This window comes from Panulirus ornatus, chromosome 22 (assembly GCF_036320965.1).
Source record: "Panulirus ornatus isolate Po-2019 chromosome 22, ASM3632096v1, whole genome shotgun sequence".
Taxonomy (NCBI): Eukaryota; Metazoa; Arthropoda; class Malacostraca; order Decapoda; family Palinuridae; genus Panulirus; species Panulirus ornatus.
The window spans coordinates 19,456,541-19,471,789 of record NC_092245.1 but is presented as its reverse complement, the minus strand read 5'-3'; the positions used below and the strand labels follow the sequence as shown (position 1 = coordinate 19,471,789).

The window sequence follows — 15,249 nt, the reverse complement described above, 5'->3', positions numbered from 1 at the left end:
ACAGACAGTATCAACTGTGTGGTAGATATCAGATCTGTTAAGTAGTTAGGAGCCTTGGTAAAACACTGACACTCTTATATCCTCAGTGAGTGTAGAAAATAAATAATCTGCAAGATCTGCTCTTCTCACGCAGGTCTTGTCAACTAACTGCAGAGCTTAATCTCCCCAATAACACTCTTCACTACATCTGATTACTTTCCATTTACCCAACATTCTCATCACACTTTCTACAAATCCTCCCTACTAATTCCTATCATATAAATTCTCTAGATCCGTAAATTTTGCATACAATTACCTTTCTTTCTCCAAATATTTTGCACAAAAATTCGTCAACCTCTCCTAAAGCTACACTGCTCTGCTCTAATCTCATGCTGTCGGCACACCACAACTCCCTAACTCCTTCAATAACCAATCTTCCATGCACATTGTCATGCATACTCAACAGGCTTGTATCTTTAAGTTGAGCATTTGCTTCCCCTGCCTTTCTGAAAAGGCAGCATACATGCATTTTTGCCAATCCTCAGATACCTCACCTTGGGCCAAATGAACACTGGAGGGCCTGACTAACTACTCAACAAGACTGTTAACCCCTTACCTGAGAAACTGGATCTGAAACTCCAACCACATCTGTCCCTTTGCCACATTTCACCCTATGCAAGGCTTTAATTACTTTTTTTTTTTTTTTTTTTTTTTAATACTTTGTCGCTGTCTCCCGCGTTTGCGAGGTAGCGCAAGGAAACAGACGAAAGAAATGGCCCAACCCCCCCCATACACATGTACATACACACGTCCACACACGCAAAATATACATACCTACACAGCTTTCCATGGTTTACCCCAGACGCTTCACATGCCTTGATTCAATCCACTGACAGCACGTCAACCCCTGTATACCACATCGCTCCAATTCACTCTATTCCTTGCCCTCCTTTCACCCTCCTGCATGTTCAGGCCCCGATCACACAAAATCTTTTTCACTCCATCTTTCCACCTCCAATTTGGTCTCCCTCTTCTCCTCGTTCCCTCCACCTCCGACACATATATCCTCTTGGTCAATCTTTCCTCACTCATTCTCTCCATGTGCCCAAACCATTTCAAAACACCCTCTTCTGCTCTCTCAACCACGCTCTTTTTATTTCCACACATCTCTCTTACCCTTACGTTACTTACTCGATCAAACCACCTCACACCACACATTGTCCTCAAACATCTCATTTCCAGCACATCCATCCTCCTGCGCACAACTCTATCCATAGCCCACGCCTCGCAACCATACAACATTGTTGGAACCACTATTCCTTCAAACATACCCATTTTTGCTTTCCGAGATAATGTTCTCGACTTCCACACATTTTTCAAGGCTCCCAAAATTTTCACCCCCTCCCCCACCCTATGATCCACTTCCGCTTCCATGGTTCCATCCGCTGACAGATCCACTCCCAGATATCTAAAACACTTCACTTCCTCCAGTTTTTCTCCATTCAAACTCACCTCCCAATTGACTTGACCCTCAACCCTACTGTACCTAATAACCTTGCTCTTATTCACATTTACTCTTAACTTTCTTCTTCCACACACTTTACCAAACTCAGTCACCAGCTTCTGCAGTTTCTCACATGAATCAGCCACCAGCGCTGTATCATCAGCGAACAACAACTGACTCACTTCCCAATCTCTCTCATCCCCAACAGACTTCATACTTGCCCCTCTTTCCAGGACTCTTGCATTTACCTCCCTAACAACCCCATCCATAAACAAATTAAACAACCATGGAGACATCACACACCCCTGCCGCAAACCTACATTCACTGAGAACCAATCACTTTCCTCTCTTCCTACACGTACACATGCCTTACATCCTCGATAAAAACTTTTCACTGCTTCTAACAACATGCCTCCCACACCATATATTCTTAATACCTTCCACAGAGCATCTCTATCAACTCTATCATATGCCTTCTCCAGATCCATAAATGCTACATACAAATCCATTTGCTTTTCTAAGTATTTCTCACATACATTCTTCAACATACTTTCAACATATCATTCTACAACTTACATAAAACCTTAATTACAATAATCATCTACAGTCTGGTTACTTCACTTAAAGAAACACAGATATTATGGAAAAGTTCTAGAGGAAAGCAACTAAGATGGTATCTAAGATCAAAGAGGTGAATTATGTAGAAAGGTAAGATAGGACAGATATACTCATCAAGGAAAAGAGAAGAAAAGCGGGAGATCTGATCAAAACTTTCAATGCCAACTGTGATTAGTTCTCAGGAAAATGATAAGAGCAACCAGATGTCAGGTTGCCATAGGAAGAAATTAAGCAATATGCCTGTTGGAAAAGAAGGACTAAGCTAATGATGAATTATGAATGCAGGCTGTATTTCCAAGTTTCAGTCAAACAAATTACAAGATAATATCACTCAGTGCAAGTACACAGTGTTTCCCCTCACCCTTAGGGAAAAAAACAAAACATACTTAGTCTTAAGAAGATGAAGGGCCCTTACAAGGTAGGCATCAACTCGAGATAGATGCCTGTAGGTAGCAACCACGTGCAAGGCATCCTCCATTACATTTTCTTCATCATCACGACATAAAATATTTTTCAACATCATCTGCAAGGTACATGAACAGGAGAGTCATAATTACTATAAATTTTTTTCAGCATTTCTAAATAAAGCAAATGCAGATTATACAATCCATTCATTCACCCTAAAATCAGTACTTCCTTGCCAAAGCTTAAAAGAAAAATTGAAGCAGAAGAGCCTACAGCTCACAATAGAGAAATGGACCATGAAGTGGCGATGCTAAATATATGGGCAACTAAAAAAGCATCAAGAAGTCAAATGTGTCACAGACATAGCTCAAATGGAACCCATGAAACTGTTAAAGGAAACAGAAGCAAGTGATCTTGACACCACCGTATCAGATAAAGTAATCACTAGCATTCTGATACCAGCTAATGCATTAGTTTGCTACCACAGTGTTGGCCAAGACTTTAAAGAGGCCATACCAGCACTGGAGCATCATCATTCAGAGTCTTGACAGTTTGTTGACTGATTCCCTCTCATAAAATCAGAGATTATCCATAAGTAAAAGAACAACCCTTGCTTATGGTAAACTAATATATGAACACTACCACAGTAAATTCAGACATGAAGAAAATAGACACAATCTTACGAGTTCTTACAAGGGTTAAGCAAGATGTATTATTGCTGGCTAGCTGGCTAACACCTACTAAAGTTACATCTCTGGAGTCATATGGGTCACCCTGAAGATGGTAACCTTATGCCTACTAGAATATTATCAGCTACAATGAATCAGGACACCAAATTGTCCAGTGGTTGCATTAATTCACCCAGTAATGTCACATCATTCTGTAAAAGGACCTCGGGTCCTAAGCAAAAAGCCTGATAGTACCATCTGTTCATCAGTGAGCAACTGTAACCCCCCCCCCCAAAAAAAAAGCATCAGGTAAAGGTTCTATAACCTGTTTTGTATGAAAAAAGCAAGGTTGTGTCATTGCACAATATCCCAAGTTGCTTAATAAAAGAGATGATGGGGTGCCTGCACTCTCGTATGTACAGCTGGAAAACCACAAGGCAGTGAAAGAGCAGCTTGACTGCTGTTCCAATTAAGTATGATCAATTTGCCTGTTAATAATTCAATAGTGAACAATTCCCTCTTTGGACATTTCATGACACTAGTGTGTTTCAGTGTTGCAAAATGAGATGCTCTCCTGTGAGATGTCTGTCATCAGGAGAAGAGTGACAAATTAAGATTTTGGGAGATGAAGTGGACATAAGTGAAAATTTTCAGAGTAATTACCTAATAGTTCTAAAGCTCACAAGGTTCCAACTTGATTGTAATGCATTTTCCCTTACTTTCCTCACCTTAGAAGGAGCAGTTAATCTCCCATACTGCTAAAGTGTCAGATTGTACTCTCCAGGAATTTCAGTGCTGACATGAATTTGTCATTGCTACTATGTATATTTTCAATTTCATGTTCACAGCGTCCAATGAAGAGGCGCATCACACATAACAGTCTCATTGTCAAGCTGTCATCTTGAAAGATGGGTGATCCAAAGTTTCATATAGAACCCAAAACACATAACTGGTAATCATCTTACTTATGGTTATGTCAAAAGCATGTGCTGATTCAGTAGAGTCTTGAATGTTGACAGAGATAGCCCTCATTTAGCATTCAAATCTCTAAGTACTCTCTTAGAGCATAATCAGTTACCAGTGCTGATTTTCATTTTACACAGACCCCTAGAAGTTCAATTCAAGGACTCTGTAGTTGGGAAAATGGCTCAGCTGCCTGGACCAAACCCTATGGTAATTCCCTACCATAGACAAGCACCTCTTGTATTCCTCTGAGCTGGCACCTGCCCATGGGTGCAACTTATCTTCCTCCTTAGACGAAGACACAGTATGAGGGAAATAGCTCTATAAAAAAGGATGTAAACTACCAAAAGCATGGAAGGTGACCCTCAGCCTGGTAGCTCCAATAACAGCTGTGGCTATCCCTGGTGGCTTTTGCTTCAAATAGCCAAGTAGAAAAAAGGACCAACTACCATTTCTATATTTTACAGGTGAATTTACTCTCCTCAAAAATACAGGTCAAAGCTAATTCTACAGCCAAAGGGTTAAATTAATTTCATCCAATATGTAAAGTTCCTAAGAAAATGGTATACAGTGTACACTTTCCCTAGGTCTCTGAAGGCTAAAGATGTGGAGATGAATGGCAATCAGGTGATGTTGAAGGTGATGATGATGATGGCCATGACCATGAAGAAAATATACTTCAATGAAAAGACAAACTAAAGCATCACATTTTTAGGTCAGAATGCACAACAAGCAAGTATGACACAAAAACAAGTAAAAATCATTTAGTGTATATTCAGTTCCTGTTACAACAATCTATAACTGATCACTTACCTCAGCATTCTGTGGATCATCAATATTCATGAGATGGAGAGAATACCTTCGTAGCACCAGCTTCAAACCCATGAAGCGCCTCTGGTCCTCCAGCTGAGCACTAAAAGTGGTATTAAGGGCTAATCCTAGTTTACACATAGCAAGTGTTCCATCACTCCAAGGTACAGGAGCAACGCGAATACATTCCAGGATACATTGCGCGCGTACCTGAAATATTCAGTATCTTTGAAAACTACCAAAAAGAACACACAGAGTGTGTAATCGTTAAGTAAAACCAAGTTCTCTGTGCCATTATCCATTTCACAGCAGGTTAGCCTAAACTGAATGTTCTCCAAACATTTTAGTAATGGCATGTTCACATTTTTCCATGCTTTCTACCTTTTGTCATTCCACCTCCTCTTTGGTGTTCCCTCTAAACATTTTGGATATGATAAGTCATTACATTCTTTTCTTCCTAACTTCTTTTTATCAATCCAATTCCTGTCTGGTGTTCCCCTAAACATTTTGTTTAGAAAGTACTTACATTCTTCAAAGTTGCTACCCATCTATCTACCTATATCTCTGATGCCTGTTCTGTCCCAGGACTCCCTCAAGGGGTTGGCCCTGGCAAAAGAGTCTACATAACTGGTGACCTCAAGTGCAGCTTTTTAGCCTTTAGTGCATCACCCTTAACAGCTCACTGGCAGAGGGCAACTCTACTGCAATGTCTGGTGAAGCTCCTACCTAATGTTCCTCCAGACTACTTCTACCTAATACTCCAATCTACTGTTCCAACCTACTACTACTACCTAATGCTGTTGCCTAATGTTCCTAGCCACTACATCTAGCAAATGCTCCTGTCTAATGTTCCTACGGTCTACCCCTATCTACTGCTCCAATCATCATGCCAAAGAAGCAGGGCTAGCACAGAGCACTCATTGCAGGAAAATCTAGTTACAAAGAATGAGTTTTTAAGTGTTGTGTATGACAAGGAGAGATTGTATGCTTGTGGACAGAATGCCAGCAGTCCACATGTAGGTGAGGCAGAGAGAAAAAACAGTTACCTAGGGCAGAGGAGTGCAACTTGACAACCAGTGAAGTACTGACTCACTATGCAGCCATTACTTACCCTCCCAAAGCCCAGGAGGGTTGCTACCTTTATTCTATTATTCCATCTTCTCTTTGTTGTTGTTCCTTACACCTAAGATGACATACTAGTATCTTGCTTAAATGCACTATACTCATCTTACATCTCACACACTTTCCCACACTTGCCTATTGCAGGAAAGTCTTTAATGTGTGGAATTTAACTGACTGGAAATTTCTAATACCCCAAAATGCATAATTCTGTAACCAGCATCCATATGACTTTATATGGAATGTTTTATTCCTTCCCTGAAGATTTTTGAAAGTTTGCACTTCAACATAAGAGATGTGAAGAGTAAGGGTGACTGCATCAACTTACAAAGGGACTAAGCACACTCCAAAGTTGGTCTGCTGAATAGATGATGAAATTCAACCTGTGTAAATGTAATGAAGGTGCAACATAATGAAAAAAGGCATCAGTATGGATATTATCTACAAGAAAATAAGATGCAATAATCTGTGTGAGAGGGACTTGGGAGTTGACACTCTCCTCAACCTGTTGCCAAAGTTCCACACATGAGAACAGAAGAAACGATTTATCTGCTGGTAAATACTGTAAAACTGTTAAGAATATGGACAAGGAAATATTCAAAAATATTTTTACATCCTATATATGGGACAAAATAGAATATATTCAAGGTTTGGTCATGGCACCTATAACACACACACACAGATAACAGAGAAGGTCCAGAGACAGTCAACAAAGATGCTACCAGAATATGAGAGCCGAGTTAAAGAGAAAGCCTAGATGCCCACCATGGAGAAGAATGAGGAATGACTGTTCACAACCTTTATGTCTTTAATCCAGACTGATGATGGACAAAGAGAACAAATTTCTTTAAAAGACATAGGGATACTGGATCCATACTCCATAACATGAAATCAAAGAAGAAGCATGTTGAAAAAGATGAAAAGAAGTACTTTATAATATAGAGTAATGGATGAATGGAATAAAGCAAATGAGAACACAGTAAGTGCAGACAGAATGCAGAAGTTTAAGAAGTCATACAATAGCAGACTGGTAATAACAAACGAACATACAAGCATATTCTTTCAGAACCTAAATAAATACATGAAACAGCCTCGGAAAACCATGGAAAGGCCTATGGGGCTTTGCTATGGATGGTGACCATGGTTTCAGTGCATTACACATGATAGCTAGAGACTATAATGTGTGTAAATGAGGCCAGTTTTCCATCCGTTCCTACCACTATTTCACTAATTTGAGAAAAATTGTACAAGTATGAAAAGATAAGTGATACTGATCCATGGAATGGAACAACTGGCCAACCAGTATGTCCTGAGAATGCATGACCCAGAGAACTGGTGAAACTGCTAAGGCCCAAAATGAGCAAGCAAACCATAATCTTATTGAAGGATAGTGATATGTGAGGATAGCCACAGTTCCCCTTCAGAAAGACTGGGTCACAAGATTGTAACCTTGATATTCTACCCACATCATATCTCATGCTTATGGAAGAAACTGCAGAGGAGCAAAAAAAGTATCATCCAATCAAACAAATTATAGATAAAACTTGTACCTCACAACAAAAAGATGTGATGAATAATTTAGTGAATACATGGTGCTACTTGTGAGCATCTTATGTAACATGTATGACAGCATAATGCTTATTCTTCAATGAGGCATTTTAATCTACCCTATAAAGTGATGAAAAACTTTAACTAGCCAATCATTCAGTAAAGATGATAACTTAAGTGAATACAACGTGCTGCACCTGAGCATCAGAAATGACATGTATGATGGCGTACAGCTTGTCCTCCCATGGTGCCTCTTGCCATGCCCACCAATCTTGGTCAGCTGAAGCCAAAGTGTCCGTAACATAACGTGCTAGTGTACCATTGTAGTCAAGCTCATGTCGGACCATATATGATTGTAAAAAGCCATCCATCAGAGGAGATACTTCTTCACCACATACTAACCAGTCTAGAAGAGCTGCTACTACAGACTCCTTGTTATCCTGTTTGAGAAAAAATAAAAATATAGTTAAAAAGTTAAACTAAAACAAATCAAACATAAAGCCTCCAATTTCTGGAAGTCTGTAGTAACACAAAAGCACACTTGAAATTTCTTCTTGTAATAAAACACTTGCCTGTATATACTGATTAAATTCTAGCTTGATCCTAAATTCACCAGCCAAGAGTTGCAGGTCTTGGAGAGCAACAGCAGTCTGTCGTAAGTGATACAAAGCAGATGATGGAGAGTGAGCCTTCCACTGAGCCATATGCACTGCCATTTGCACTTCTATATTGCCACCTGAATGATGAAGGCATCCTTATATAATGTCACTTTTGCCAGAGTAATCATATTTCTTATTCAAGTATTGTATTATGAATAGTCAAGTGTTTCTGCATCTTGCAATATCACCACTTGTACTTGGGGTATTCAAAGCAAGAAGTAGATTGTGGTCTGTAACATTAAGTAATGTTAAAAGAAACTTAATTTTGTTATTCAAAAAATCAACATGTTACTATTAAAATCATTTGGTTCACTGTATACTGTTCTGCATCTTATTTTCAAAGTAAAAGTTGATATCACATATCAGATATCATATGAATGAATTTACTGATATTTGGCAAGTATGTGCTGGAAAAAACCTAGACAGGATGGAGATTTTGTAAATACATAAACACAGCAGAAAAGTGCTTTCTTTACATATTCAACACCAACAACATACAAATATCCTGCAACAACCAAATGACACCCACACCAAAGATGTTATTTAGTGTTGTAGTCATCTATGAAGTAACGACATTTCAGGCCATCTTTCTTCCACAAGAATGAACTATAAAATTAGTAATTCAAAAAAGCTGTCAAGTTGAATGAATATTCAGAGTTTAATGACTTACTTAAATCTGGAAGAGAAATTGGACATGAAATTGATGATCTCAGAAAGTTCATGAAAGAACAGCAGAAGGACACTGGAGAAGAACATGCTAAATGAACAGAATGGGAATAAGAAGAAAAATAAAAAAAAGAAGAAAGGGCATGAGAAAGAAAGCATGAACCTGAAATAAAATGAAAGTTGAGAGGGAACAATGCAGTACTGACTCCCAGTACTGCAGCACTGGGAGTCAGGTAAAAACCATACCAGCGTATACAACAAAAGCTAAATTACACTAAACAAACAAGTGAATAATGTTGAGGGAGTCAGGCTACTACCACACCTGCGTATACAACAAAAGCTAAATTACACTAAACAAACAAGTGAATAATGTTGAAGCCTAACTGGTGAAAGATGCATCAACATAATGGCCATGAGGCAACTGAGTTCTATGCTAGCCAGTAGAAGCATACATCAGTCTTCTGGAAGTAATCAAGTAATCAAGCTGGTAACTATGAAGAGGTCAAGAACACTATCCTGCTCCTGTATAAGCTGACACAATAGGAACATCAAACAAAGTTTAGGGTAACCAACTTTACACAGACATGCTGTTACTTTGACCAACAGATGGAATTACCAGGCACATCCAAGTCTTATGAGGGTCTCTGTGAATTAATCCTCAAGGGACAGTTTCTATGGAAGTGCCATTACTAACTGAGAAAATCTTTTGAAAGAAAGGACTTCTAAGACATCATGATACATTAGTTAACCGTACAAAATCAATTTCTAAAAGATGGAACAGAAAGGGCTAGGCAAGAAGTGCCTATCCTCCTAGAAGGCTCAGAATGGAGCATCTCAATGTGTGTGGATGTAACCATGATGAAAAGGAAGGAGATAGGTAGTATGCTTTAGGCAAGGAATCTGAATGTTCTGGCTCTGAGTGAAACAAAGCTCATGGGTAAGGAGAAAGAATGGTTTCAAAATGTCTTTAGGGTAAAGTTATTGGTTTGTGTGGGGTACAAGCCAAAGAAGGGGTAACACTACTGCTGAAGTAAGAGTTATGAGACAGTGTGAAAGAGTATAAGTGAGCTCTAGATTCATGTGGGAAAAATGAAAGTGGATTGCAAGAGATGGGTGATTATCTGTGCTTATGCACCTAGTCATGAGAAGAAAGACATTAACAAGAATAAGGGGAAGGGGAATACCAAGCAGGAGACAGAAGGATGGAGTGAAAAAAATTTTGAATGATCAGGGCCTAAAAACTATTGGAAGCAAGTAGGTGAAAGTCGTTAATGAGACTGAGTAAATTGGAGCAATGCGCTGTCAACAGAGTGAACCAGGGCAAATGAACCAGCCTGGAAAGACATGGAAAGGTCTGTGAAGCTTGGTCATGGATGGATGGCTGTGGTTTCAGTACATTACAGGACAGATAAAAATGAATATGAGCAAATGTGACCTTCCTCCATCTGTTCCTGGCACTGCCTCATGAAAGCAGGGAAACAGCAAACAAGTACGAAAAGAAAAAAGCATGAAACTCACAAAAAAATTATATATATTTAACATTCACACAAAATCATGGTAATCATTACACTCTGAGGATTACTAAACAGTATGAGATGATTATTAGATTTTAAAGAGAATTCTACCATTTTGAGAAACTTTGACCTGACTTCATGTCAACACCATATGCTCCAAAGTTCCACTATTTGAGTATTTGTGATTTATTGGAGTACATGGAGATAACATTTTCATTATCCCATCGTTAAGTGTCAAGAGGTGTAACAATTTTCATTAATACAAACCTGCATGGAAATCAGCAGCAACATTTTCCAGCACTGATATAATTGTATTTGCAAGTATCAGTCCATTTGAAGGCCACAAAGCCTTTTCAAGAACTTCCAAACTTCTGTTGATTTAAAAAGAAACCAAACAGTAAAGGCAAAAAAAATTTTCCATGGAAATTATTCTATTGTGTTGGAACTTGCAAACATGAACAAAATATAACAACTAAATAATTCAATGAAAATAAGTGGGTGTTTTAGAGATCAAATAAATAAGAAAAAGATAATTGTAAAGAATAAACAAAAGATATAAATGGTGAAGCACTTTTGGAACAAAATGTCATCAGCAAAGATACCTATATTTTCATATCTAATGCATCTCTGGCAATCATTGAGTTGTTTCAGGGAGAATTAATGAGTTACAAAATGGAAAATGACATCAGTAAATCTATCCATTTATCTACATCCATTAAAATCTCCTCCATGCATTCCTATCCTTATACATATCCCAGTAATCTAAATGCTGAAATGCCTCCTACATGCACAATCCCTTGTCATTCAACCTTACTTTCCCCCTTCTACCCTTCTTTGCTTCTTCACACTCTTGCTTTCCTTTAGTTGTCCTTCCCAGATAAATACTTTACAACATATCCAAATTATCTCTGCACTTAACCTTTAACTTTCTCTAATACCCATTTCTCTAAAGCATACCAAACTCTCCTGTCTTCCATCTTCATTTCTCAATCCAAGCTCTTATCTTACTTTATAACTCTTTTTTTTCATACTTGATCACCATCTTCCGTGTTAGCAAGGTAGGAACAGGTGAAAAAAGGCTGCATCAGCTCACATTAATTCTCAAGCTGTTGTGTGTAATGCATCGAAACCACAGCTCCCCATCCACAACCATGCCTCAGCCTTACAGACCTTCCCAAGGCTTGCCCAAACACTTCACATGCCCTGATTCAGTCCACTGACAGCACAGTGACCCCAGTATACCACAGTATTCCAAATCATTCTATCCCTCACATGCCTTTCACCTTAAACCCTATCTAATAAAATCTATTGCAACAAAGCTGTACCAGCTGTACCACTGTAACTGTATAACCAAATCATATGTCAAAAATTCAGTGTTGTCTGAACTTTGCTTTCCAGCAAACATCATCATATCTACAATTTCACACTCTTATTGCCCAAGAGTATTCAAGGAGCAAAAACTCCTTGACTACGACTACGATGACTCCACTGAATACCTCATCATTCACCCTCTCATTTTCACAAAAACTCTCCCATCCAATATCTCACTATATCTTAGAAACCTCAGGCACCTCACCATGAGTCATACATACATTAAATAACCTTACCAACCAGTCAACAATACAGTCACCCCCTTTTTTAATAAATTCCACAGCAATACCATCCAAACCTGCTGCCTTGCCGGCTTTCATCTTCCGCAAAGCTTTTACTACCTCTTCTCTGTTTACCAAATCATTTTCCCTAACCCTCTCACTTTGCACACCACCTCGACCCAAACACCCTATATCTGCCACTCTGTCATCAGACACATTCAACAAACCTTCAAAATACTCATTCCATCTCCTTCTCACATCACCACTACTTGTTATCACCTCCCCATTTGCGCCCTTCACTGAAGTTCCCATTTGCTCCCTTGTCTTACGCACCCTATTTACCTCCTTCCAGAACATCTTTTTATTCTCCCTAAAATTTACTGATAGTCTCTCACCCCAACTCTCATTTGCCCTTTTTTTCACCTCTTGCACCTTTCTCTTGACCTCCTGTCTCTTTCTTTTATACTTCTCCCACTCAATTGCATTTTTTCCCTGCAAAAATCGTCCAAATGCCTCTCTCTTCTCTTTCACTAATACTCTTACTTCTTCATCCCACCACTCACTACCCTTTCTAAACAGCCCACCTCCCACTCTTCTCATGCCACAAGCATCTTTTGCGCAATCCATCACTGATTCCCTAAATACATCCCATTCCTCCCCCACTCCCCTTACTTCCATTGTTCTCACCTTTTTCCATTCTGTACATAGTCTCTCCTGATACTTCTTCACACAGGTCTCCTTCCCAAGCTCACTTACTCTCACCACCTTCTTCACCCCAACATTCACTCTTCTTTTCTGAAAACCCATACTAATCTTCACCTTAGCCTCCACAAGATAATGATCAGACATCCCTCCAGTTGCACCTCTCAGCACATTGACATCCAAAAGTCTCTCTTTCGCACGCCTGTCAATTAACACGTAATCCAATAATGCTCTCTGGCCATCTCTCCTACTTACATAAGTATACTTATGTATATCTCGCTTTTTAAACCAGGTATTCCCAATCATCAGTCCTTTTTCAGCACATAAATCTACAAGCTCTTCACCATTTCCATTTACAACACTGAACACCCCATGCATACCAATTATTCCCTCAACTGCCACATTACTCACCTTTGCATTCAAATCACCCATCACTATAACCCGGTCTCGTGCATCAAAACCGCTAACACACTCATTTAGCTGCTCCCAAAACACTTGCCTCTCATGATCTTTCTTCTCATGCCCAGGTGCATATGCACCAATAATCACCCACCTCTCTCCATCAACTTTCAATTTTACCCATATTAATCGAGAATTTACTTTCTTACATTCTATCACATACTCCCACAACTCCTGTTTCAGGAGTATTGCTACTCCTTCCCTTGCTCTTGTCCTCTCACTAACCCCTGACTTCACTCCCCAGACATTTCCAAACCACTCTTCCCCTTTACCCTTGAGCTTCGTTTCACTCAGAGCCAAAACATCCAGGTTCCTTTCCTCAAACATACTACCTATCTCTCCTTTTTTCACATCTTGGTTACATCCACACACATTTAGGCACCCCACTCTGAGCCTTCGAGGAGGATGAGCACTCCCCGCGTGACTCCTTCTTCTGTTTCCCATTTTAGAAAGTTAATACAAGGAGGGGAGGACTGAACAAGGGCATGTGAAACATCTGGGGTGAACCATGGAAAGGCCTATGGGGCCTGGATATGGATAGGAAGCTGTGGTTTCAGTGAATTACACATGGCAGCTAGAGACTGAGTGTGAGAATGTGGCCTATTTTGTCTGTTTTCATGGCACTATTTTGCTGATGCAGGGGGCGGCAATGCTGTTTCCTGTGGGGTGGAGTGGTGCCAGGAATGGATGAGGGCAAGCAAGTATAAATATGCACAAGTGTATATATGTCTGGGTATGTGTATGTATATATATATATGTAAATGTGTATATGTTATGTATATGTATATGTATGGGCATTTATGTATATGTGTGTGTATATGAGTGGATGGGCTCTTCTTTGTCTGTTTCCTGGAGCTACCTCACTGACGCAAGAGATGGCAATCAAGTAAAATAAAATAAAAACAAAAAATATATAGATGCACAGAGAATGATATGATTTTCTCATTTGACTCAAAAATTACAGTGAATATGACTCCTTGTGTAATATGAGTAACATTTTGGTGCATTGCACATGACAGCTAAAGACTGAGTGTGAACGAATGGGGCCTTTTTTTCTGTATTCCTGGCACTGCCTCACTGTAGCAGGGGATAGTGATGCTGTTTTCCTGTCGGGCAGGGTAGCGACAGAAATGGATGAAGACAAGCAAGTATGCATATGTACATGTGTATGTATGTGATGTCTGCATATGCATATGTATGTATATGTTGATATGTATATGTAAATATATGTGCGTATGTGAGAGTTATGTGTAAATATGTATATATGAGTGGATGGGCCATTCTTCGTCTGTTCGTGGCACTACCTCGCTAGCACAGGACAGCGGTTATGTACAATAACAGGAAAAAAATTTCTTACTTGACCCTACTATCGCCCCAGGCAGCAATGATTTCCAGTGAGCTGGGGCAGAATTTAACCAAGTCAGATAATACATTTCTTGGTAGCCAAGTGCAGAGAGCTTGTGAGCAGATACTGTGAGGGAAAACAGCCAAGATCTGAGAGACACAGGCCTGGTCAACTTTATGGCTAAACTCATACTGATGCCGATGCCATACAGTTGATGCAACATCCAAATTTCCCTGTGGATACAGAATTACACAGTCATTGCATAAACTGACTAAAATTGTAACTACCATTTAACATTGCACAAAATATTACAACCCTTATATCAATATCATATGCTTTCATTACATGAACAACAATAATGTTCACATTACCACTATACCATTTCATTATATGGACATTAATACTATATGCCTTCATTATGTGGTCAACAATAAATGTTCACATTAATACTGTAAGCCTTCATAAAACTATTATCAACAGCAATGCTCATAATCAGCTAAACTACTATTAAAGCATCTGTCGTCCCAAGAGATACATTACACAAACCATCAAATCACATATGACTAAAGAATATGACTATCTAAGCCAGTTTCTCATCTGAGGCTCACGCACCTCACATGAAACTCATTGGATAACAGCAAGATGTGATCAAGTCACACAAGAGCTAAACCTATGAGAACACAATATGGTGGAAATTT

The 15,249-nt window shown here is 39.3% G+C and overlaps 1 protein-coding gene across 1 annotated transcript in view; it reads right to left on the bottom strand.

Moving 5' to 3' along the window:
- rod (rough deal) overlaps positions 1-15,249 on the bottom strand; it is a 75,894-nt gene that overhangs the window by 39,203 nt on the left and 21,442 nt on the right. Inside the window, exons 12-17 of the mRNA XM_071676261.1 lie at positions 14,564-14,784; positions 10,721-10,824; positions 8,187-8,350; positions 7,812-8,054; positions 4,951-5,157; positions 2,488-2,624 (exon numbers count right to left, since the gene is read on the bottom strand). Coding sequence (XP_071532362.1) covers positions 2,488-2,624; positions 4,951-5,157; positions 7,812-8,054; positions 8,187-8,350; positions 10,721-10,824; positions 14,564-14,784 — 1,076 coding nt within the window. The remainder of the gene's footprint in view (positions 1-2,487; positions 2,625-4,950; positions 5,158-7,811; positions 8,055-8,186; positions 8,351-10,720; positions 10,825-14,563; positions 14,785-15,249) is intronic.